At 37.3% G+C, this 26678-nt stretch overlaps 1 protein-coding gene across 2 annotated transcripts in view; it reads right to left on the bottom strand.

Moving 5' to 3' along the window:
* The window catches only part of ADGB (androglobin), a 210738-nt gene extending 186505 nt beyond the window's left edge, over positions 1-24233 (bottom strand). For both annotated transcript variants that reach the window (XM_063667095.1, XM_054493505.2), the window contains exon 1: positions 24091-24233. In XM_063667095.1, coding sequence (XP_063523165.1) covers positions 24091-24164 — 74 coding nt within the window. In that variant the 5' untranslated portion in view covers positions 24165-24233. The remainder of the gene's footprint in view (positions 1-24090) is intronic.
* Between the last annotated feature and the right edge of the window lie 2445 nt (positions 24234-26678).

Below are 26678 nucleotides of genomic sequence, written 5' to 3'. Positions count from 1 at the left end.
TGGCAGAGTATTTAGAATAATTCTCTTAAAGAGGTTCAGAGAATCACAGAAATACCTGACAGAAAACTAAATAAAATTCGGAAAACAATCCAAAAACAAAATGAGAAATATGACAAAGAAATAGGAACAATTTTTCAAAAACCAAATAGAAGTCTTAGCAATAAAGAATAAAATAACGGACCTGAAAAAACTCATTAGAAAGCTTCAACAACAGATATTCTCAAACAGAAGAAAGAATTAGCAAGCTTGAAGATGCAACATATAAAATTATCCAAACAGTGAAGCAAAAAGAAAAAAAAAGAATAAAAGTGAGTGAAGAAAACCTACAAGAATTATGGGACAAGAGAATCAAGTGAACTAATCTCTGTGCAATAGGAATTTCTGAAGGAAACAAGAAAGAAAAATGCCTAGAAAGCATATTTAAAGAAATAATGGCTGAAAATTTCCCAAACCTGGAGAAAGATTACAACCTTCAGGTAAAGACAGGAAGCTCAGACATAACCAATCAAATTCAACCCAAAGAGGGATTCCACAAGGCACATCATAATTAAATTATCAAAAATTAAAGACAATAATCAAACAGCAAGAGAAAATAAAAATATCACATTCAATGGAGCCCCAGTGTAACTTTCAGGGGGCTTCTCAACAGAAATCTCGCAAGTCAGGAGAGACTGGAATGTGATATTCAAAGTGCTGAAGAAAAGATACTGCCAAACAATAAGATTATAGCCAGCAAAGCAATCTTTCAAACTCAAAGGAGAGATAAAGACTTTCCCAGACAAACAAAGGCTGAGGGAATTCACCAACACCAGACTTGTCTTACAAGAAATACCAAAAGAGAGTTTTTCAATACAGAAGAAACTGGATGCTAACATGTAACAAAAACATCTGCAGTTATTGAACTGACTGGTAAAATAAGAAAAAAGACATCCAGAATATTCTAAAACTGGAACTGGGGTAAGTAAACCATTTATACCTTTAATATGAAGTCTAAAAGACAAAAGTATTAAAAATAATTACAACAGTTAATTAGTAAATAGTAAATAGAAAAAGTCATAAATTGAAATACCAAAAAGTCACAGTGTTGGGATGGGGATGATATTGAAGTTTAGAATTTTTGTTATTGCTTTCACTGTGATCAAGATTAAGTCATTAGCAGTTTAAAATAACGTGTTATAAGTGTAAGATATTTCCTGTATGCCTCATGGTAACCATAAAGCAAAAACCTATAATAGATACACTAAAAATAAATAGCAGAGAATGAAAGCATATTGCTAGTGAAACTTATTTAGCTATAAAGAAATACAGTAAGAGGGTGGGAAAAGGAAGAAAGGATCTATTTTAAAATCCTGAAAACAAGTATCAAAATGGCAGTAATAAACTTTTATCTATGAATAATAACCTTGAATGTAAATTGATTAAATTATCCTATTAAAAAATAGAGTGGCTGAATGTATTTTTAAAAAATGATCCAAATATTCTGTCTATAACAAACTCACTTTGCTCATAAGTACACATACATACTGAAAGTGTAGAGATGGAAAAACATATTCCCACAAATAAAAACCAAAAAAGAGCAGAAATAGCTATACTTATTCAGATAAAACAAACTTTAAGTCAAGAATTGTAATATATGTATATATACACATATATTACAAGAGGGAGAAATGGACAGCAATACAAAAGTAATAGAGGATTTCAATCCAATAGAGGATTTCAGCAGTGGACAGATGATCTAGACAGAAAATCAACAAAGAAACATTGGAGTTACACTGCACTCCAGACGAAAGGGACCTAACAGACATTTACATAACATTTCATCCATCTGCTGCAGAAAACACATTTTCTCAACAGCACATGAAACATTCTCCAGGACAGACCGTATGTTAGGTCACAAAAGAAGTTTTATCAAATTTAAAAAAATCAAAATCATATCAAGTATCTTTTCTGACTATAATGGAATAAAACAAAATGAAAGCAAAAGGAATGTTGGAAACTGTAAAAATTCATGGTAATTAAACAACATGCACCTGATCAACAAATGTGTAACTGAAGAAATTAAAAAGGAAATTTAAAAATTTATTGAGACAAATAAACATGGAAACACAAGAACTGCAGGATATGGCAAAAGCAGTTCTAAGGTGAAAGTTTACATGAATAAACACTTTCATCAAAAAAGCCGAAAGACCAAATAATAATGCACCTCAAGGAACTAGAAAGGCAAGAACAAACCAAACACAACATTAGTGGAGGAAAAGAAATAATAAATATCAGAGCTATTTCTGATGAATAAAAATATACAAAAAATCCACAAAATAAAAAGTTTGTTTTTTGAAAAGATAAAACAAATAGAGAAACTTTTAGCTTGACTAAGAAAAAAAAAATAATACCCAAATAAATAAAACCTGAGACAACAAAGGAAACATTATAACTACAAAAATACAAAGGATAATTAGAGACTATTATGAACAACTGTAAACCAACGAATTGGTGTTATGATGAAGACCTTTATGATAATCCAATTTCATTTAATAAACAATAAATATATTTTTCTTTCTTCATGATTTTCTAAATAACATTTTCTTGTCTCTAGGTTACTTTATTGTAAGAATGCACTATATATAACATACACATACGACACAGAAAATATGTGTTAATCAAGCTTTTATGTTATTGGTAAGGCTTTTACTCAGCAGTAAGCTACTAGTATATAAGGTTTTGGGGATTCAAAAGTTTTACACAAATTTCCACTGTGCAGGGGTTGGTGCTCTAAGCCCCATGTTGTTCAAAGAACAACTGTCCTGGCAAACCGAATTCAACAGCACATTAAAAAAATCATATATTGTGATAAAGTGGGATTCATCCCAGGGATGCTTGGATGGTTCAATGTATGCAAATCAATAAAAGAGATGCATAACATCAATGGAATCAAGAAGAAAAACCATATGATTATTTCAATAGATAATTGAAAATGCATTTGATAAAATTTAATAACCCATCATGATAAAAACTCTAAATAAATTGCGCATAGAAGGAATATACCTGAAAACAATGAAGGTCACATATAACAAACCCACAGCTAGCATCATGCTAAATAGAAAAAAAAAATTGAAAGCCTTTCCTCTAAGATCTGGAACAACACAATGACACCCACTTTTACCACTTTCATTCAACATTGTATAGGAAGTCCTAGCCAAACCAATTAGGCAAGAGAAAGAAAGAAAGGGCATCCAAATTGGAAAGAAAGAAGCCAAGGTGACATAATCTTATATTTAGAGAAACCTAAAGACTCCACCAAATTACAGAACTGAAAAATGAATTCAGGAAAGTTGCAGCACACAAATCAACATACAAAAATAGATAGCATTTTCATACACCAACTGTGAACAATTGAAAAAGAAATCAAGAAAGCAATCTCATTTACAATAGCTAAAAGACAATAAAATACCCACAAATAAATGCAACCAAAGAAGTGAATGATCTCTACAAAGAAAACTAAAAAACAGCGATAAATAACATTGAAAAGGACACAAAAAGATGAAAAAAACTCTCATTCTCATAAATTGGAAGAATTATTATTGTTAAAATATCTATATTAGGCACAGTGATCTACAGATTCGATGCAATCCCTTCCAAAATACCAATGCCATTCTTCAGAGAAATAGAAAAACTATTCTAAAATTTGTATGGAACCTCAAACGACACAGAATAACCAAAGCAATCCTGAACGAAAAGGACAAAGCTCAAGGCATCACACTACCTGACTTCAAAATAGATTACAAAACTATAATAACCAAAGAAGCATGGTACTGGCAAAACAACAACAACAACAACAACAAAACCAGACACATAAATCAATGAAGCAGAATAGAGGACCCAGAAATAAATCCACACATTTACAGCCAACTCATTTTTGACAAAGACACCAAAAACATACATTGAGGGAAAGAACAGTCTTTTTAATAAATGGTACTGGGAAAACTGGATATTCACATGCATAAAAATGAAACTAGACCCCCACCTCTCACCATGTGCAAAAATCAAGTCAAAATGGGTTAAACATTTAAATCTAAGAATTGAAACTACAAAACTACTAGAAAAAACATTGGGAAAATGCTTAAGGTCAATGGTTTGAGCAAATATATATATATTTTTAAATAAGACTTCTAAAGCACAGGCAGCACAAGCAAAAATAGACAAATGGAATTATATCAAGATAAAAAGCTCCTGCACAGTACAAGAAAACATTAACAGAGTAAACAGACAACCTACAGAATGGGCAAAAATATTCACAAACCATCTACATTACTATCCATTAATAACTAGAATATATAGAAAATTTAAACAACTCAATAGCAAAAAAAAAAACCCAAATAATACAATTAAAAATGGGTAAATGATCTCAATAGACATTTTTCAAAAGAAGACATACAAATGGCCAAGAGGCATATAAAAAATATTCAACATCATTAATCACCAGGGATATGCAAATCAAAACCACAATAAGATACCATCACACCCTCAGTTAAAAATGACTATTATCAAGAAGACAAAAAATAACAAATGCTGGCAATAATGCTGAGAAAGAGGAATGCTAGTACACTGCTGGTGGGAATGTAAACTAGTACAGCTACTATGAAAAACAGTAAGGAGTTTCCTCAAAAAACCAAAAATAGAGCTACCATATGATATAGCAATCTCACTAATGGATATATATCCAAATGAAATGAAGTCAGTATATCAAAAAGATATATGCACTTCCATATTTATTACAGCACTATTCACAGTAGCCAAGATACGGAATCAACCTACATGTCCATCAACAGATGAATGGATAAAGAAAATGTCCTATTTTGCCATAAAAATGAAATCCTGTAATCTGCAGCAACAAGGATGAAACTGGAGGACATTATATAAAGTGAAACAAGTCAGCCACAGGAAGATAAATATTCCATGTTCTCACTTATAGGTGGAAGCTAAAAAAGTTGCTCTCATGGAGGTAGAGAGTAGAATGATGGTTACCAAAGGCTGGGAAGGGTAAGAATTAGGGAGAGCAAAGAGATATTGGTTAATGGGTACAAAAACACAGTTAGATAGAAGGAGTAAGTTCTAGTGTTTGATAGCACAGTAGAGTGACTATATTTAACAATAATTTATTGTATATATCAAAATAGCAGAAAGAGAAAATTTGGAGTGTTCTCAGCACAAAGATACAATAAATGTTTGAGGTGTTGGTGATATGGTTTGGATGCCTGCTCCCTCCAAATCTCATGTTGAAATGTGATTCCCAGTGATAAGGATGGGGCCTGGTGGGAAGTGATTTGACTGTGGGGCTGGATCCCTCATGAATGGCTTAGCACAATCCTCTTGGTGATGAGTGAATTCTTACTCAGGTCACGTGAGTTCTGGTTGTTTAAAAGAGACTGAGATTGGCCGGCGCGGTGGCTCACGCCTGTAATCCCAGCACTTTGGGAGGCCAAGGCAGGCGGATCACGAGGTCAGGAGATCGAGACCTCCTGGCTAACACGTGAAACCCCGTCTCTACTAAAAATACAAAAAAAAAAAAAAAAAAAAGAAAAAATTAACTGGGCGTAGTGGTGGGCGCCTGTAGTCCCAGCTACTCGGGAGGCTGAGGCAGGAGAATGGCGTGAACCCGGGAGGCGGAGCTTGCAGTGAGCCAAGATCGTGCCACTGCACGCCAGCCTGGGCGACAGAGCGAGACTCTGTCTCAAAAAAAAAAAAAAGAGTCTGAGATCTCCCCATTTGCTCTCTTGCTCCTGTTCTTGCCAGGTGATATGCTGGCTCTCTGTCACATTCTGCCATGATTATAAGCTTCCCAAGGGCCCCATCAGAAGTTGAGCAGATGTTGGCACCATGCTTCCTGTACATTCTGCAGAAGTGTGAGCCAATTCGACCTCATTTCCTTATAAATTACCCAGCCTCAAGTATTCTTTTACAGCAATGCAACAATATCCTAACTCAGATGGATATCCTAATTACCCTGACTTGATTATTACACATTGTATGCATTTATCAAAATATCACATTACCCTATAAATATGTACAGTTATGTTTTAATAAAAATAAAATGAAATAAATAATTATGATTACAAGAAGCCACACAAAATGTGTACATGGGTTTGATTCCATTTATATAAAATTCTGGAAAATACAAACTAATAAAGTGACAGAAAACAGAAGGGTGGTTGCTAGGGACTGATAATAGGAAAGGACAGGATGAAAGGATTACTAAGGGCAGAAGTAAACTTTTTAAAATGATAGATCTCTTTATTTTTTGATAGTGGTGAAGGTTTCATGTGTATAGATGCACATCAAAACTTATCAAAGTGCATCCTTTAAATATGTGCAATGCATTGTATATCAATGTTATATCAAAAAAACTGTTGAAGGAAGGAAGGAAGGAAGGGAGGGAGGAAGGGAGGAAGGGAGGGAGGGAGAGAAGACAAGTTTGGGGATAAAAGGGAACTTCAGAAAATTACAAACATCACTTCATGAGAGCAGTAATATCTGTTACTAAACTTTTCATACATAGTTAAATTTAAATCGACACTCTATTATATTGTTGATTACCTAGTCATATGCAATAAAATTTGTCTACATATTTATATATATATATATATCTATTCTTGGCATATCAAATATCCTACATAATCTGGAGTTGGGAAAGGTGAAAATTGTCTTTATACACAATAAAATTAGTGTATAATTTTATTAAAATCTTTATAAACCTGCTATTAATAAAATATGAATAAATTAATTATTTAAAACTTAAAAGCACTTAATTGCATACTTTGCAAAGAAGACAAAATGATTTTCTTAGAAACTCTGAAGTCAATTGAAAAGTTTATTTAATACAATAAAGAATGCACAAGAGGTAAAAATCTTTAAGGAAAACATTAGCTGGTACAAAGGTATAAAGCCACTACAGACTTTGAAGCAATAGAAACACAGCTGAATCTTGCTTATATGCACATATAAACATACTGATGCACTCATATATTTGCTTTAATTAGATTATTTCATGGAAGTAAGTTTACTATAGGGATGTTAAAATTACAATAACATTAGAGTCTGAAATTTTGCCATGGTTTTCTTAAGGCATGCTGTTCAGTGTAAGGACATGATTTTATCCACAGAGGGAGGAAATTTACTCATGCAATGTGCAGCCAGCATGCTTTCTTAAGTAGTGTCAGCTAATACCCTCACGGAATCAGAATATGAATAGAATTACACAATTGAATTATTTTGGGTCAGGACATTCTGAGTTTCACTCTTCAGAAAATCAAACGTAGGAAAACAAATCGAAAATCTTAAATTATTTTTTAAATTAAAATAGTTAAAGTCATGCTGTGTTACGTTTTGTTCACTTGGTTTTACAAAAATTATTTAAATGGCCTTTTAACTTTAAAAGTTCATCGTTTATTTCTTTTTTAAATACATCGTGCTTGGGTAAATGCAAAGATTCAGTTTCTATTCTCAAATAACTTAAAATGAATGAGAATAAATAATGCAATAACTAAAATGCAAAGGCACAAATGAGGAGACTTATAACAAAGTTTAAAACAAAGTACTTTATTAGCACAGAAGAGAGAGAAAAATTGTTTTCAACTTGGAAAGTAAATGTTGGTTTTATGGCTTCATAGATATGGATGGAAGTAGGTGTAGCACAAAAGTTACTATAAACATAGAAAAGGAAATAGGAAGAGGGTTAGAAGTAGAAAAGTGGAATAATGGTAAATAGTATGGTAGCATTTAGTTGATATAGAGAGTAGGTGGGAGCTGAAGCTGGTTGCAGAGCTGATTGTTGAGAGCATTCTCTCTCTTTTTCTCTCTCTCTTTTTCTCTCTCTCCCTGTCTCCCTTCTTTCATTCTTCTTTTTTTAAAAAGAGCAGGACCATTCTACCAGCAAAATGGTAGATGACAAAGATTACTGACAGCACTACATATAAAGTAATTTGGATAAGAAAAACCTTGACTAAAGGAAAGGGAATGAGAATGTTTTCTCAAGTGGTTCTACCTAGAGTTTAAAAGGGCCTCAACTAGAGGATGGCAGGGAAGAAAATGAATGTGGAGCCAAGGTGAACAACTGAAAGAACAAAGAAAGCACGTGGATGTGATGCACAAAAGAGAGGGAGAGGTCAAAGATGACTCATCTCTGGAGTTAAGATTACAGGGAAGATAGAAGTAACATTCCCTAAAATGAGCAACATGGGAAGTGTGTATACAGCTGAGAGAAAAAAGGATGACTCCTATTTAGACTGATTTAATTTGGAGTAGAGGAGCACATCCAGATATATTTTTCCACTTGAACATGAGCTTAAACACATGATAAGGTTCAGAGATGTTAATTTAGTAATCTTAAATAAAGAATAATTGTTTCAATCAAAAGGGAAAGAAGAGAAACTAAGACCATCAGAGAATGGCTTGATTTCATAGGTAGGGGACAGAACACAAAGCAGGAGGCAGATGGGAGAGAGAAGAAAACTCCAGGAAAAGGTAAAAGAGGCCAGATTGAGCTGCAGTGCCTTATGTTCCCCTGAAGGCCCCTGAATCCTTGTGAGAGACAACGACACAGGAAAGCAGTCTGGGACACAGGCTGCTTCTGCTACTCCGGTCCCAAGCAAAGTAATACTGGCCACTAAGATCTTAAGCTTTTGCCATTTCCCAGGATATGCCACCTTTCAGCAGCAAAGCTAATATTTATAAGAAGTATGCAAATACACGAAATGGTATCCATAAAGACTTTAACCAAAATCCATTAAAAAAAATAGATCTGCAGAACCCAAAGGCTAGTACATGTACAGGCTCAAACTAATTCCTTTTAAAAACAATTCCCAAGATGGCTGACTAGATACATCAGGAAGAGGTTTGCCCAAGAGACCAGGTCATCAAGAAGACAGGCGTATTATTTGATCTTCAGAAGGAGGGCACTGAGAGGAGATGGGGGGAGGTCACAGATCCTGGACTGAAGGAGGTGGAAGCTGGGGACCCTACATAGGGTTGCCGAACACCAGGACTCCTTTCTGGCCCTGAGCAGCTCCTGGGGGAAGCAGTGAGATAAATAGGCATGGAGTGGTCCACTCTTGCCATGAACTTTCAGAATCCCAGCTGCAGGAGACCCCACGATGCCCACAGACATTTGAGCTTGCATGGAGAGCTTCTTGGAGAGGCAGCAAGGACAGGACTTCAGCCTGTCAGGAGCCCAGAAAATTTGGCACAGGAATGGCTGCAGCGGAGCCCAGCCTTCAAGGCTTCCCATGCTCCTCTAGGTGGTTTTGGCCTTTGTTGACAGCTGAACCTGAATAGAACAAGGTTATGTTATCCATGGAATGGGAACAATCTAATCTGAGCACCTCCCTGTCTACCAGTCTTTCCAAGAGTCCCTGCCTGACCTCACCTGCTTGCAGCACAGCCTCACATGCTCAACTGGGGTGCTTCCTAGTGACCACTTCCATAGCTCGTTCACCAAAAGACCCTGTCTAACCATCAGAGAGCTTCTACAGATGGGCCCCCACCAGCATGTGCCTGCCCACAACCCTCGCAACACAACTTGGCCTGCATGCACTCACCTGCAGCCTCCCTTGACTGTCATACCAATGTGCTTGCATATGTGGGTGTATGTGGACCTTTCTACCCTGCCATCCTACTGCCAGCACTGCATGAGCACACATGCAGACCCCATCACCCCACCACTGGTCTGTCCTGCCAGCGTGCATGTGTGAATGGATCCTGCCACCCTGCAACCAGCAGTGTGGGCACATGCATGTGGACCCTGACAACTTACCACCAGTGCACATTTATGAGCAGACCTCCCTGTGACACCACCACAATGAAATGCTTTTACTGTGAACCACCCCCCATTGCAGTGTTGTTGCCAGCTGACTGGGAATTTCTTGGCCCCTCCAATGCAGCAGGTGCTTAACCTCAAGGAACCAGAGAACAAAATCACAGGCCTGGTCCCAGCCACCCAGGGTTACAGCATACAGCCCAGGAGTGCTGAGCTTAGCCATGTGCCCCTGAAATCATCCAGAAATGAAGCCAGTTGACTAAACTCAACTTATACCATGGTCAAACCCTCAAGGGCGTCAAAGAATATAAAAGAAAAGTGCCCCATCCAAATGACAACAACTTCAATGATTAAAGGAATAGTAGCCCACACAGATGAGAAAGAACCAGCACAGGAACTGTAGCAATTATAAAAGCCAAAGTGTCTTCTTACCTCCAAATGACCATACTAGCTCCCCAGCAATGGTTCTCAACCAGACTCAAATGACTGAAATGACAGACATAGAATTCAGAATCTGGATGGTAACATAGATTGCGGAGATTCAGGAGAAATTTGAAAACCAATCCGACAAATTTAAGGAATCCAGTAAAATGATTCGAGAGCTGAAAAATGAAATAGCCATTTTAAGGAAAAACCAAACTCATCTGATAGAGCTGAAAAATTCACTACAAGAATTTCATAACACAATTAGTAATATTAACAGCAGAATAGACAAGGATAAAGAAATGAACTCAGAGTTTGAGGACATTGTCCATGAAAATTTCCTCAATCTCAATAAAGAGGTTGACATTCAAATTCAGGAAATTCAGAGAACCCCTGAGAGATACTATACAAGATGACCATCCCCAAGATATATAGTCATCAAATTCTCCAAGGTTAATGCAAATGAAAGAAATATTAAAGGCAGCTAGAGAGAAGGGGCAGGTCACCTACCCCTAAATAATAAAAAATCTACCAACCAGAAAAGGCTCTGGCCCAGATAGATTCACTGCCAAAAGGGAATCCCATCAGTCTAACAGCAGATCTTTCAGGAGAAACCCTATAACCAGAAGAAATTGGAGGCCTATGTTCAAGATCCTTAAAGAAAAGAAATTCCAACCAAGAATTTCATATCCAGCCAAACTAAGATTCATAACTGAAGTAGAAATAAAATCCTTTTCAAACAAGCATATGCTAAGGGAATTCATTACCACCAGACCTCCTTTAAAAGAGCTCCTTAAGGGAGTGCTAAATATGGAAATGAAAGACTGTTGCTGGCCACCACAAAAAGACAATAAAGAATATTGACACTATAAATCACCTACATTGACACTATAAATCAACTATGGAATTGACACTATAAATAAACTACACAATAAAGTCTACCATTGATACTGTAAATCAACTACACAGACAAGTGTACATAACAACCAACTAACAACCTGATGACAGAATCAAATCCACATATTATTAACCCTGAATGTATATGGGCTAAACACCCCACTTAAAAGGCACAGAGTGGTAAGTTGGATAAAGAAGCAAGACTCAAGATAGTCTCATGCTATCTTCAGGAGACCCATATCACATGCAATGACAACCATATGCTCAAAGTAAAGGGATGGAGAAAGATCTATTAAGCAAATAGAAAACAAAAAAGAGCAAAAGTTGCTATTCTTATTTCAGACAAAATGGACTTTAAGCCAACAACGATCAAAAGAGACAAGGAAGACCATTAAGTAATGATAAAGGATTCAGTTCAGAAAGAAGACTTAACTATCCTAAATATATATATATATGCATCCAAAACTGGGACACCCAGATTCATCAAACAAGTTCCTAGAGAACTATGAAGAGACTTAGATAACCACACAATAATACTGGGAGACCTTGACACCCCACTGACAGTATTAGACAGATCATCAAGGCAGAAAATTTAAAAAGATATTCAGGATCTAAACTCAACACATGACCAAATTGACCTGACAGACATCTAGAGAACACTTCACCCAATAAAAGCAGAATATACATTTTTCACATTTTCACATGGCACATACTGTAAAATCAACCATGTCTTCGACAACAAAGCAATTCTCAACAAATTGAAAAAATTTTGAAATCATACCAACCACTCTTGGACCACAGCATTATAAGAAGTAATCAAAACCAAGATCTCTAAAAATCATATAATTAAGTGGAAATTAAACAACATGCTCCTGAAATGACGTTTGGGTAAGCAATGAAATTAAGGCAGAAACCAAGAAATTCTTTGAAACTAATGAAAACAAAGATACAGCATATAAGACTCTCTGGGACACTGCTAAAGCAGTGTTAAAAGGGAATTTTATATTGCTAAATGCCCACGTCAAAAAGTTAGATGCTTCTCACATTAGCAATCTAACATCACAACAAGAGGAACCAGAAAAACAATAGCAAACCAACCACAAAGCTAGAAGGGGGAAGAAATAACCAAAGTTAGAGATGTGCTGGAAGAAACAGAAACACAAAAAACCATACAAAAGATCAACAAAACCAAAAGTTCTTTTTGTTAGAAAAAATAAATAAGACTGATAGACTGTTAGCTACATTAATAATAATAATAAAAAAATACATTACCACTGGCTCCGCAGAAATACAAAAAAAAAAAAAAAAACACAAAACCTCAGAGACTATTACAAACGGCTCTATGCAAACAAACTAAAAATCCTAGAAGAAATGGATAAATTCCTGGAAACACACAACCTACCAAGTTTGAACCAGGAAGAAACTGAAATCCTGAAAATACCGATGACATGTTCCAAAATTGAATCAGTAATAAAAAAAAACCTACCAACCAGAAAAAACTCTGGACCAGATGGATTCACTGCAGAATTCTACCAGACATACAAAGAAGAGCTGGTACCAATCCTACTGAAACAATTCCAACACATCAAGGAGGATGGACTCCTCCCTATCTCATTCTATGAGGCCAGCATCATTCTGATACCAAATCCTGGTAGAGACACAATGTAAAAAATCCCAAAACAAAACCTTCAGGACAATATACTTGATGGACACAGAGGCTAAAATCCTCAACAAAATACTAACAAACCAAATCCAGCAGCACATCAAAATGCTAATTCACCACAATCAAGTAGGCATTATTCATGGGATGCAAGGTTGGTTCAACAAAAGCAAATCAATAAACATTATTCATCACATAAGCAGAACTGAAAACAAAACCACATGATCATCTCAATATACTAAACAAAGGCTTTTGATAAAATCTGTTAGCCCTTCACATTAAAAACTGAACAAACTAGGCATTTAAGGAGCATACATCAAAATAATAAGAGCCATTTATGAAAAACTACAGCCAGCATTATACTGAATGGGCAAAAGTTGGAAGCATTCCCCTTGAGAATCAGAACATGAAAAGGATGCCTACTGTCACCACTCCTATTCCAAATAGCTCTGGAAGTCCTAGCCAGAGCAATCAGGCAAGAAAAATAAATAAAAGGCATACAAATAGGAATAGAGGAAGTCAAACTATCTCTCTTTGTAGACTATATGATTCTATACGTAGTAAACTCTAAAGTCTCAGCCCAATGGCTCTTAAACCTGATAACTTCATCAAACTTTCAGGATACAAAGCCAATTTACAAAAATCAGTAGCATTTCCACACACCAAAAACATCCAAGCTGAGATCCAAATTAAAAATGCAATCCCATTCACAATAGCTACAAAAGAATGGAATACCTAGGTCAGCTAACCAAGGAGATGACAGAACTTTACATCAAGGATTACAAAACATTGCTTAAAGAAATCAGAGATGACACAAATAAATGGAAAAACATTCCATGCTCATGGATAGGAAAAATCAATATTGTTAAAATGACCGTGCTGCCCAAAGCAATTTAGAGATTTAATGCTGTTCCTATCAATATACCAATGTCATTTTACACAGAATTGGAAAAAAAATCGTAAAATTCATGTGGAACCAAAAAAGAGCCCAAATAGCCAAGACAATCCTATGCAAAAAGAACAAAGCCGGAGACATCATGTTTGCCAGCTTCAAACTATACTACAAGGCTACAGTGACTGAAGCAGCATGATACTGATTCAAAAACAGACACACAGACCAATGGAACAGGTTACAGAACATGGAAATAAAGCTACCTACCTACAACCATCTGATCTCCAACAAAGTCAACAATAACAAGCAATGTGGAAAGGAGTTTCTATTCAATAAATGGTACTGGGATAACTGGCCAGCCATATATAGAAGATTGAAACTGGACCCCTTCCTTTCACCATATACATAAAGCAATTGAAGATGAATTAAAGACTTATGTAGAAAATGTAAAACTATTTTAAAAAACACCCTAGAAGAAAACCTAGGAGATACCATTCTGGACATAGGCCCTGGAAAATATTTTATGATGAAGGCTCCAAAAGCAATTGCAACAAAAACAAAAATTGACTAGTGGGACTTAATTAAACTAAAGAGCTTCTCCACAGCAAAATAAACTATCAACAAAGTAAATGAACAGCCTACAGAATTGAAGAAAATATTTGCAGACTATGCATCTGACAATAGTTTAATATCTAGAATCTATAAGGAACTTAAATCAACAAGCAAAAAACATGCAACCCCACTTAAAATGGACAAAGGACATAAACAGACAGCCAACAAGCATATGAAAAAATATTCAACATCACTAATCATCAGAGAAATACCAATCAAAACCACAGTGAAATACCATCTCACACCATTAAGAATGGATATTATAAAAAGTCAAAAAATAACAGATGCAGGTGAGGTTTAGAGAAAAGAGGATGGTTATACATTGGTGGTGGGTATGTAAATTGGTTCAGCCATTTCCAAGAAAGCAATTTGGAGATTTCTCAAAGAACTTAAAATAGGACCACCATTTGACCCAGAAATCCCTTTCCTGGGTATATACCCAAAGGAATATTAGTCATTCTACCATAAAGACACATGCATGTGTATATTCATTGTAGCACTATTCACAATAGCAAAGGCATAGAATCAACCAAGATGCCCATCAATGGTGGGATGGATAAAGGAAATGTAGTACATATACACCACGGAATACTATGCAGCCATAAAAAATGAAACTATGTCCTTTGCCACAACATGGATGGAACTGGATGCCATTATCCTAAGCGAATTAACACAGGAACAGAAAACTGAATACTACATGTTCTCACTTATAAATAGTAGCTAAATACTGAGCACATAGAACACAAATAAGGGAACAATAGATACCAGGGCCTACTTGAGGGTGGAGGTTGGGGGAGGATGAGGATGGAAAAACTACCTATCTGATGCTGTACTGAGGACCTTGTTAATGAAATAATTTGTACACCAAACTCCATGAAATTTACCCATATAAGAAACCTGCACATGTACCACTGAAACTAAATTTGGAAGGGAAAAGTAAATAAACAACAAAAAAAGGAACTGCCAACCATTTTGCTCATAACCTCTTTGTGGTACAAAGTAGTTCCAAATTCATCTTAAGACCCTGACTCAAGGTAGAGCAAAGACGAGGCTTTGTCTCAAATTTCTAATTAATTAATTTGCATTTTTCAGTATGCTGAAAGGGCCCCATTGACAATTTGTACAGGACAGCCTTCACCCTTGACCTTAACCTTACCTGATTAAACTCCGGTTTTTCCCAGGTATTTCTGGTTCATACCTGGGACAAAAGCAGGCATAATAGTTTTCAGTTCTTCCTACTTTCTGTCCCTTTGCCTGTATATCCATAAGGTTTTTTGTTTGTTTTGTTTTGTTTTTTTGAGACAGAGTCTCACTCTGTCACCAGGCTGGAGTATAATGGCACGGTCTCAGCTTACTGTAACCTCTGCCTCCCCAATTCAAGTGATTCTCCTGACTCACTCTCCCAAGTAGCTGGGACTACAGGCGTGTTCCCACCACACCCAGCTAATTTTTGTATTTTTAGTAGAGATCAGGTTTCATCATGTTGATCAGGATGGTCTCAATCTCTTAATCTCATGATCCACCCGGCTCAGCCTCCCAAAGTGCTGGGATTACAGGTGTGAGCCACCGTGCCCAGCCTATCCATAAGGTTTTAATAAACTGTAGCTTTTTTATTAATTTAATAATTCACCTGGATACGTATCATCCCCTTGGATTTAGTAGATAGCTCCCTGAGTATAACTCTACACACCTCTACACACACACACACACACACACACATAATAGTTTCTGAGTAGTACCATTCAGAAACAAATGTGCAGAAACTTTGATGAGAAGCTGAGCAATAGCTTTGGGTTGACCCCGGCCTCTGAGAATCTCCGGAAAGCAAGCAATTGTGGGCAGATCAGTCCAGAAGTATGCTGGACAGGAGATGGTGAGGTGAGGAAACAGAGGTAGAATGGGCATATTAATCTTCTGAGAATGCAACTGAAGTAATGTATTAAATTCTGATATTTAATGTATTAATATCACCAGGGCAGAAAGATGGAATAAAATAATTACAAAATATTTGGATTATGGCCTTCATTTTGACACCACCACCAACTAAAAAAGAGACCCCAAAAAATAAGAAAAGAAAAAACAGATATATGCTTATTTACTTTAAAAATGTACTATGTGTTAATTCAGCCATACAAATTAGCACGGCCACAGCCTTAGAACATGTAATTAATTAGCTTGCGGCCACCTGGGAAGGAATGTTGAAATAAAATTTCAAAGCACTTTGTTGGCCACTTGTGTACCATGTCATGACAACATATGCATATATTCATTATCAAGGTTGAAAATAAGAAAGATTAGTAATGTTTCTTTCCAATCTTTTATATTATACAAATTCCTTGATTTAAATAATTTGTGAGCTAGAAATGTCAAAGTAATATTAAAGTCAATTAAAATCTTTACACAACCACTTTTGATTAAGCTACTATAATTTTGCTCATCTGGAACAAGGTTCCCCAACCCCTAGGTTGCTGCAGTACCAGTACAGGTCCATGGACTGTTAGGAACTGGGCTGTACAGCAGGAAGTGAGTGATGGGCAAGCATGCACTACCTCCTGAGCTCTGCCTCCTGTCAGATCAGCAAACAGATTACATTCTCATAGGAGCACAAACCCTACTGTGAACTGCGCATGTGAGGGATCTAGGTTGTGCACTCCTTAGGTGAAACTATCAGGTTGTGCACTCTTTATGAGAAATATTGCATCCCCCTGCCCACCTCCCTTGGTGGAAAATCGTCTTCCACAAAACCGATCCTGGTCGCTGGTGCCAAAAAGGTTGGGGACCACTAATCTAGAAGTATTAACAACAGTGTTATTAGTTTCAAAGAATAAAATTGATTATGTTTTTAGGTAACAATAAAGTACCAATTCCATGAGTTTGTTAATTTATGTCTTTTCAGTCTAATTTCTACCTCTATAATAATTCCACAGAGTAAACCTAGAATTGTTTCTCCCTCAATACTACCAATTGGGTGATTAAAAAACGATTTCATTACCAGAGATAATTCTTAAATTGTGCCAAGTTACTAAACAGGACCACCATTTGACCCAGAAATCCCTTTCCTGGGTATATACTCAAAGGAATATAAGTCATTCTACCATAAAGACACATGCATGTGTATATTCATTGTAGCATTATTCACAATAGCAAAGGCATAGAACCAACCAAGTGCTCAGATTGAGACTATTTCAAAGGGAGAACTAAAGGCCCTATGAAAAATAAAGGGGTATCCTCATTAAACATGGAATTTTGCTGCATTTTTTACACTTAAAAACATAAAACTGACATTCATAAAATGTCCAAATCTGTGTCAAGTGTTGTCCTGGGTGCTGCAGATGACTATGACGGGGCTTTTCCCTCTGGGCTCTCCCAGTTTCTGTCTGGTTCTGAGTCACGGAGTTTATGGTTTAGCTCCTGCACTGAGTTTGCTGTTCAACTCAATTAAATTACACATGCATTTATGAAATATATAATATAAAATATATATTCAGGCCCTGGAGAGAATGCAAAATAAATAAGGCGAGGCATTCAGAAATCTGTCACTGAATCTTATTTACACATTTTTTATTTTCTTTTTCAGACAGGATGGCATCCTGGTCTGGACATCATCATCGTATATTAAAACTGCAACTGGAGACTGGAAATTTGGCTTGCATAGTCTTTAACCACAGTCACCTTACAGATCTGCTGTGCACAGTGCACATTCACATAGCTTTTAATATGTTCCTCACTGTCATCAGGATGACCAAGAATCACGCATTCTCCCATTATCTCAGACCATCAATATTTCTTGCTACCTTGATTCCTAATCCAGCAAAAATTCCATGCAATTGTCAAATTATACATCATAAATCACCATTTTGATATTTGAAACCATTTGTTTTTCTCCACTACATATAGTTTGAATTCCTTAATCTATCCCTTTCATTCTGCTGGATACTCATCTTAGATGCTTTATGATTCAACTTGGATGACCTGTGCCCCACATTCCTGTTGCCTGCACTAACCGCCCCACTAACCTGTGCCTTTTGAAATTGAATAGTGGCTATTAGACAGAGGCAATGAAAAACCAGCCCCAGTTGGAAGTGTTCTTCCTCTCCTCTAACTCCTACAGCCCTCATTTTAGGAGTCTCATGATTTGTCTGCTTTACCCCCACACCAACGCATGATTCCTTCTACGACTTCCAACAAGTTTCTCCTGTTAAATGTGGCATTACTCTATATTTCCTAGTTACTTCTATACAAATCCTCCCTTCCCTGGCCCCAGAGTATAAATCCCTTGACAGAAAGCATCATGTTTCAGAATTCCTTATTATCTAGGGCCTACTAGTGACTTCAGCATGGGCAATTCTCAATAAATAATTGGGAAATAAGCATAGAGAATAAGCTATCCTCTGGGAAAGTTTCTGTCACTGAAGTTGATCTTTTTTTTTTTTTTTTCATTTTTAAGGTGCACTTTTATTCAACTGGTCTAAAGTCAGTGTACAGGTAGGCCCTGGCTGCCTCCACCCACTCCCAGGGAGACCAAAAGCCTTCATACAGCTCAAGTTGGGGGACAAAAAAGGGGGGCCACAAAGGCTGATCATTCAAAATAAAACAAAATACAAAAGTATTACGATGAAGATTTAAAAAATTTTGCATTACATAATTTATACGAAAGCAATCCTATCACCTCCCCTGTGTGGACTTGGGAGAGGACTGGGCCATTCTCCTTAGAGAGAAGTGGGATGGCTTTTAGGAAGGCAAAGGACTTCCTGTAACAATGCATCGCACGATATTTGGAATGACTATTAAAAAAAGAACAATGTACAATCAAAGTCCTCGGACACATTGTAGAACTTTGGGGGATGCTTGCTCCAACCGACCTTTTAAGTTTGTTAATTGACTATAGTTGTTGAGCTCCACACAGGTCACCTGGGGAAATCACAAGACTCAGTTGACCCCTGGGTTGTTGACAGTTTCACTTTTTACCTCTGCCTTCTGGTGTGAGCTATGTGAACTGGACCTGGGGTTACAGAGAGCACCTCCCTAATGTGTCCTGCTGACTCTGGGGAGGTTTCTTTTCTGAATGCTGCAGGTAGAGGAACATATTACTTACCAACCTCTGTTGCATAGTTTCATTGGATCATCTCTCTCTTGGGCCTCAGACAACCAAGAAAGAATTCACTTAATCTAATACACAGCAAGATATTTATTCCTCTATTTTATGTTGTTTTCATTGTATTAAATCTTGAATTCAGCTTCTGTAATACTATTATTTTCAAATTTCATATAGAGAGACATGTTGATCATTTTTGAAAATTCTGTAAAATTTAGATGTTCATTTTAGTCATAAGTTAGATTAACTTGAAAATTATGAAATGTATTTCATTCTGTTTTTGAAAGAGGCTTAATATTATTTTATAATTACAAATCTACAAGGCTATATGGTTCCTGTTAGTTTAACAGATTACCTGTTTTTCAATCTTGGTTTGAATGTCCTTGGAAGTGAAAAAAATTTTATGAGTATAAACATCCAATTGTGTCCCTATCTCAAACTTCCCATTAAGGTTCCAAGTATTTTAGTGTATAACATGTATGCATTAATACTGTCAATACTTAAACTGCATGACTTCTTTTGTCTCTGTTGTCTTGTCTATGATATACACAAAGAATTATATTTAGTACTTCCAAGAAGATCAAATTTTTGTCTTGATATCACTACAAATCCTTCCAGTGGCATCTAATTGGTGAATGAATCTTTGTAGCACCTATTAGTTTTCAAATCAATTAGATTGATCAATTAATTTAAATTTGTTTATAATTGCTAATTGTTATTAGTTTATATTACAGATTGCATATCTGTGTCTCCTCTCCCAAAATACATATCTTAAAATTTTAATTCTCAATGGATTGGTATTAGGACATGGGGCCCTTGGGAGGTAATTAGGTTATGAGGGTGGGACCTCATGATGGGATTATTGCCCTCATAAGAAAAGTAACAGAACTAACTAGGCTTTTCTCTCTAGCATATGAGGATACAAAAAGATGGATATCTGTGAATTAAGTAGAGCAGCCATCCCCAACTTTTTGGCACCAGGGACCAGTTTTGTGGAAGACAATTTTTCCATGGATGGAGAGGGGGGATGCATTAGATTCTTGTAAAGATCATACAACCTAGATCCCTTGTGTGCACAGTTTACAATAGCATTTGAGCTCCTATGAGAATTTAATGCCATTGCTAATCTGACAGGATGGGGAGCTCAGGCGGAAATGTTGACTCCCCTGCCTCTCACCTCCTGCTGCGCAGCCCAGGTTCTTACAGGTCATGAACTGGTACTGGTCCGCAGCCCCAGCAGGTGAGGACCCCTGAAGTAGAGAGCCTTCCCCAAACCTGACCATGTTGGCACCCTGCTTGTTGACTTCTAGCCTCCAGAACTGTGAGAAACAAATGTTTGTTGTTTAAGCTACCCAGTCTATGGTATTCTGTTACAGCAGCTCAAACTAAGATACTGACGACGAGTTATAATCTGTGACAGTTGTGATGTTATGTTAAAGTTATCTTATGTTAAAAATTGTTATGTTAAAAGATGATAACAGAACAATCAGTTAAATCGTGGTTTTAAACATTTTACTATAACAAAATCCCCTCACTTATTATGGACCCAGTGAAGTGAAAAAATATATCTGATAGAATCATGGAATTTAGAACTGGAGGAATACATAAAGCAGGGAAGGGAGAACAGGACATGCTGAGGTAAGAGCAATTTTAATTAAAGGACCCTCCCTTTAAAGAAGTGAAAACTAAATGTCAGAATAGAAAATGACTTGTCCATTGTCAAAAAATTGATGCCAGAGTGAACCCTAGAATAGTGATTTCATACTGGCTGATACAGAGAACTGGGAAATAGATAAAATAGAAATTGTTCAATCTAATGTAAAAACTTACAGCTTAGTTACCAGGAATAGTTTTTCTTGGTGATTCAAAGTTATATTTACTTATGAATATGAACACAGATGATTCTACCGTAATCAGTTGTAACATCTCAGTTTTTGAACTTTGCCAATAGCAGATCAAATAGGAAAGAGAAGGAGAATTGGGCTTCAATCAAATTCAGAAGGAATGAAAACCAAGGTGGATAACAAAACTATGGGCTCATTTAATAAACTCATGGTTACTTTTTTTATGTGCTAGTTGCCATATGAGGCAAAAGCCAAACATGGCACTTATTCCCAGTCTGACACATACTTTTAGGGCAAAAGAGAGATGTCAGAGATGGTATCTCTAGGACGGTAAGATTCTATTGCATAGCCATTTTCAAGGTTCTGAAGACTTTTTCTTTTGTTTCTGTATCCAGGACCATGTTAGAGCTGGTCGCATTTATTGGATATGTAAACACAAGGTGTGGTAAAATGACATAAAAACTTACTCTAAATCTCCCAGTGTATTTTAAATAACAATCATACTAGGGCCTTGCTAGACTTTGATCCCTATGCCTCATACTGAGTAACACTTTGTCCTACATCTATGGGTTAGCTTAGTTTCTGTGATTAGTTCTTTAGTTAAACTTAGAGGATAGACTTGATTTATAATGAACTTAACATCCAATCATTTAATGCTGCAGAAAAATCTAATGATTTGGTGTTTGATGCTCAATAGTCTCTAACAAATCTTAGCTTTTTAAAAATAACTCTTTGTCCTTCCTCTTCTATTTTCATAAATGTTTGCATACATTTTTATTGATATAATTCAGATATTTTCTAGAAAAAAAAAAGTTAGACATTTATTACCATCTCAAAAAGAAATAGGAAGTCTTAGTAAGAAGAGAGTTTGCATCTTACCAGTGGGGATCTAGTTTCTATTGTGTAATACAACCATCACAAGATGAGGGCAAGTAATGTGTTTTATGGTGTCTGGTTTGATAAGTTTCTTTATGGGAGTTAACAGTCACATCTCTTTCAGGATATAAACTCATTAAAGTCCAAGATTTTCCCGAAGCTCCTAAAGAGTTGTGAGCCTTCAATGTGCATTACTTGTAACCATCAGTGACTTAGTTATTTGTGTGTGTGTGTGTGCATGGGGGATTGTATTCAAAATTCTTTTGCAATCCTTTAATATCTCCTAGTTAAGAGAGTCATTCATTCATTCGCTAAACACTTTTGAGTGCCTACTCTGTATGGCATTGAAACTACTCTAAGTACTAAGAATTCAACAGTATGTAAAATAGAAAAGGAAAATCCCTGCCTTCCCTATTGGGAAGACAAATGAAAAAAAAAACGTAGTTTTTAAAAAGTGAAATATATAGCATGTTAAATGAGCAAAAAAATAAAAGTCAATGAAGAAAAATAAAACAGTGAAGGAAGACGGGGAGCTTTGTTTTGTTTTGTTTTATTTTGGCAGAGAAGTAGAGGTTGTAATTTTAAATCAGGTGGCCAAAGAAGCTAACAGGAGAAAATGAAATTTAGGTAAACTCCTGAAGGAAGGGAGAGGGAAAACCATATGGATATTTGAGCAGAAAAGCTTTCCAATAGGGGAAACAGCAAGTGCAAAGGCCCTGTGGTGGGAACAATCCTGAGATGATTCAGGGAGTGGAGAGAAGGCTAGTGGAAGGTAATGTTAGAGAAGTAATAGAGGCCTGATTCTGAAGGGCCTCCTCGGCCTTGGACCTAGAAGAATGGAAGCCATTAAACAACGCTGAAAAGACCTGACTTTGGTACACAGAAGAAAAGCAATCCTATTAAAATTACATATGTAATATCTAAAATTTAAGCTGGTAAAAGGAATGGATTATCTGCCAGGTAACTGGAAACCTTCTTGTGAGACAGGTTAGAACTAAGGGACTAGAGATTCACAGACATGGGAATGAGTCTGGGAGAAGAATTCACAAAGAAAAAGAGTTTACATCCTAGGGATCAGTGAATCATACAGATCAGTCCAATGTGGAATCTTCAGCCAGGGAAGGAAATGGAGAAACAGGCATCAAGGATGTAAGAATTCAATTTGAAATGATTGATTGCATCGCCCTCCCCATCAGGCAGAGCATGAAGAACATGAATGATCCCACTGAAGCAAGGCTGGCAGCTGGGATTCTTTCACAGTGGGAATGAACGTTAGAAATGGTGTAAGTTCAAACAGCCCCAATCCTATGCTGTGGATAACTGGATATCTCTAGGGAAACAGACCAAAGAAAATAGTAATCATGGGGAAGTACATCCTAAGACACAACACTAACACCAGCCCAGGACAAAGGCACCATAAAAATTCCATGAGCGAGGGTCTGTTTACTTTCTCAGAGTAAATGTTAGTAACATGAACTATACATTTATACTGTTTTAAGGTTTTGAAGCCACTTTATGTCTGACTATAGCCAACGACTGGGCAGATGCAAACTAGCAAATCACCATTAAGGTGAAATGTGTCCATGTCTGTCTGTCCTTCGCTGTCTGTATCATTTCCGGGGCCAAGCAGATGTGGCTTTAACCAGAAGTATTTGAGATATGCCTCTTTCTTAGGAAAGCTATGGCCTTTCTAACTGCCTGAGAGGGCTATGAAGAAGAGGAGGGGTGGCAGATTCACTCATGGGAGCCGAACACCCAAAGCAAGAAAATCAGGGGCTCTGGGAAAGGAAGTGAGTCAAGACAGGCGAGAGAGAAGGATGAGAGCGAGCACCCCCAGGATCTGGTTTACCAGAGAAGACAAGCTGCGAGGAGGCCACTAAACTTCTGCCCTGGCACAGTTTGCTACAGGGAGGTAGCCCCAGAACTAGTGGTGATGCCGAGGGGCTAGGCTAGGGGAGGGACGGACAGGCAGAGGTCCCTTACTCTTTTGATTTATCCGATCCGTGCGCCGAGTTGATACGATGCACCTCTTTCTTTTTGGTTTGTTTGGAGGCCATGGCAGAAGCCGATCTATGTAGGGCTGAGCTCTGAGCAAAGAGCCTGCGGGCGCGCTCAGGCTCCGCGTCTGCGTTGCCAGGAGACGGCGTCCCGCGTCCAGGGTCCCGGAGGGCGGGGGCGGGTCCCTGGGGGCGGGCTCTGCGGCCTGTGGCTGCAGAGGGACGCAAGCGCCTAAACTCAAATCCCACATGCCCGTGGAGGATCTTGGAGTTGGTGTCTGGGGAGAAATCGAGGTTCTGGGGCATGGGTTTGACATTAGGATTACTGGGCAGCCCTGATTAATTGGCATTCTTCTGCAGGACCTACTCTGCCTGGCTTTGCCCTTCGGAACCATGGACATATATCGACTCTTGAATATTCAGCTATCTGAACGTAGATATTATCCTAGTACCACCCCAGGTATTCTCTTGGCTAAAAATAACAAGTTCCTTCCATAATTACTAAGCAGACATTATAGACACACTGAAATTGTCGATGGCTTGAAAACCTGGGGTCCAGAAATTAACACAGTGGGTGTAAGGAAGGCAAAATAATGACACCTTGAGTCGCTGAGGGCTAGGTGATGATGATATCTGTAATAAAACCAATAAGGTGTCTTGTTGTTCGAATGAAAGAGTGAGTCCAAGTCATGGGCTCGAGTGGTCCTTTATAGACTTTCCAGAAAAGGTCCAGGGGCCAGATGACACAGACAGAACCATGTAAAATGAAACTTGTTAGGGCGCAGGCTTAAGGCTCAGTCATCAGTGGTGATATTTGTTAGTTATCTTGCCTTGGGCTAGTTTTTACCTTTGAGCCTCAGTTTACTCACTTATAAATAGGAGATGCTAATACCTAACTCACAGTTCTGTTTTGAGGATAAGATGCAAAGCACAGCAAATAGGAGCCACTCTTTCAGAGATGACAGACCACCTGGTTTCAAGGAGCAGGAGCAGCAGACAACGTGAATGAATGAAGTTGGCGAGCTAAATACAGAGTGGTGGATACTATGCTTAACTGAGTCATGCTTAGACTGCAAGAGCTTGCAAATTCATCAAAACAAAACAAAATATTGTGTTAGTTCAATATAACCTCACTTCAGAGATACCTGACAAACAGCCCCTAGGCTTAGGACCCCTACTACTGTTTGGTGTCTTTCATGAGCCTAGAAATAGTTAAGTATCTTTAAATAAAAGAAACCCCCTCCACTCATGGGACTGGGCACATGCTCACAGTTCCACCTGTGCAGGCAAGAGGCAGCTTCCTGCAAAGAAAATCTTTCAACTTCTCTGACAAATGAATGCCCAGCGCTCTCCACTCAGCATAGCCTACGGTTTGTCAGACTATCCCAATCTTATTACTATTGGATTACTATTGGGGGTTACCTAGATGATAGACAGCCCCTTCGTTGTATTTCTATATGCAAAATAAATAAATTCCAAGTCAGCAGTGTTAATGTTATGACTACAAGACTGCCCTGCAAACATCTCCTATATATGTAAAGACAACGAACATATCATGAAGATTCTGCTTTGTTTATACCGTAATTCAAACTTCCAGAGAACTCTCTTGAATGAAAGTAGAGGACTAAATGGTGAGAAAAATTATTTACTACCAAATTTTGTCAGAGTAATCAAATTTATAGCTATAAGTATATACAAAGACTCTTGGCTGAAAACAGCACAACTTTAAGCAGCCAACCCCACAGAGAGGTGAGTTTCTTCTTGAACAAGGGCTATCCTGCAGCCATTGTTAATGGCTGCAAGATGCCAAAACAATTAGGGAAGATAAGCCTTAGAAATCAAAAGATCTACATCCCACCCGTATTTTATGGACAAATAACTCCAGGCCAAGACAAGCAAAATGTCTTGCCAAAAGTTGCTGGGTTATTTATTGATGGAATTTGGACTAAACACATTAAAGTCAGCCTTGCCAGTTTAAGCCAAACATATCACTACTCCACTCAGAGCTTGCTTTTTAAACATCTATTAAATTAGGATAAAGTAAGGGGGTTGTCATCAGAATGGAATAAGATAATCATAAAAGATGTGACGAGTATAAGTTGCCTATTAATTCCTACGCCACTGTTCTTTCTCCTTTATTATATTAAGAGTGCAGCATGCATAAATGGAATTTCTCTTCTTTCTGGAGCTAAGGTTCTGGTCAGGCTATAATTATAAGAGCAAATCCGTTCCTCTGTAAGATAGTTCTAGCTACAAAGCTTAACAGGGTATTTATTGTGGCAGTGCAAAAAAGACAATAGGTCCTACTGCTGTTTTTATTTTTCTTATCTCTGGTCAATGTCACTTTGGAATAATAATAATAATAGCTGTGATTTATTGAGTACCTACTACATGCAAGGTTTAGGGAAGGGTGCTAGCTCCTTAGAGATAAACTTGAATTTAAATCCTGACTCTTGTTGGGTAATTATGGGTAAGTTATTTAACTTCCATTTTCTTTATTTGTGAAAAGGGAAGAATAATACCTCAAATATGCTTGACACATCCCAAGCACGCAGAGAATTATAGCTAATGTTA

Source organism: Pongo pygmaeus, chromosome 5, assembly GCF_028885625.2.
Source record: "Pongo pygmaeus isolate AG05252 chromosome 5, NHGRI_mPonPyg2-v2.0_pri, whole genome shotgun sequence".
In the NCBI taxonomy this organism is placed as follows: domain Eukaryota; kingdom Metazoa; phylum Chordata; class Mammalia; order Primates; family Hominidae; genus Pongo; species Pongo pygmaeus.
Note: the sequence above shows the minus strand (reverse complement) of the source record. Positions and strands in the feature narration are given on the sequence as shown.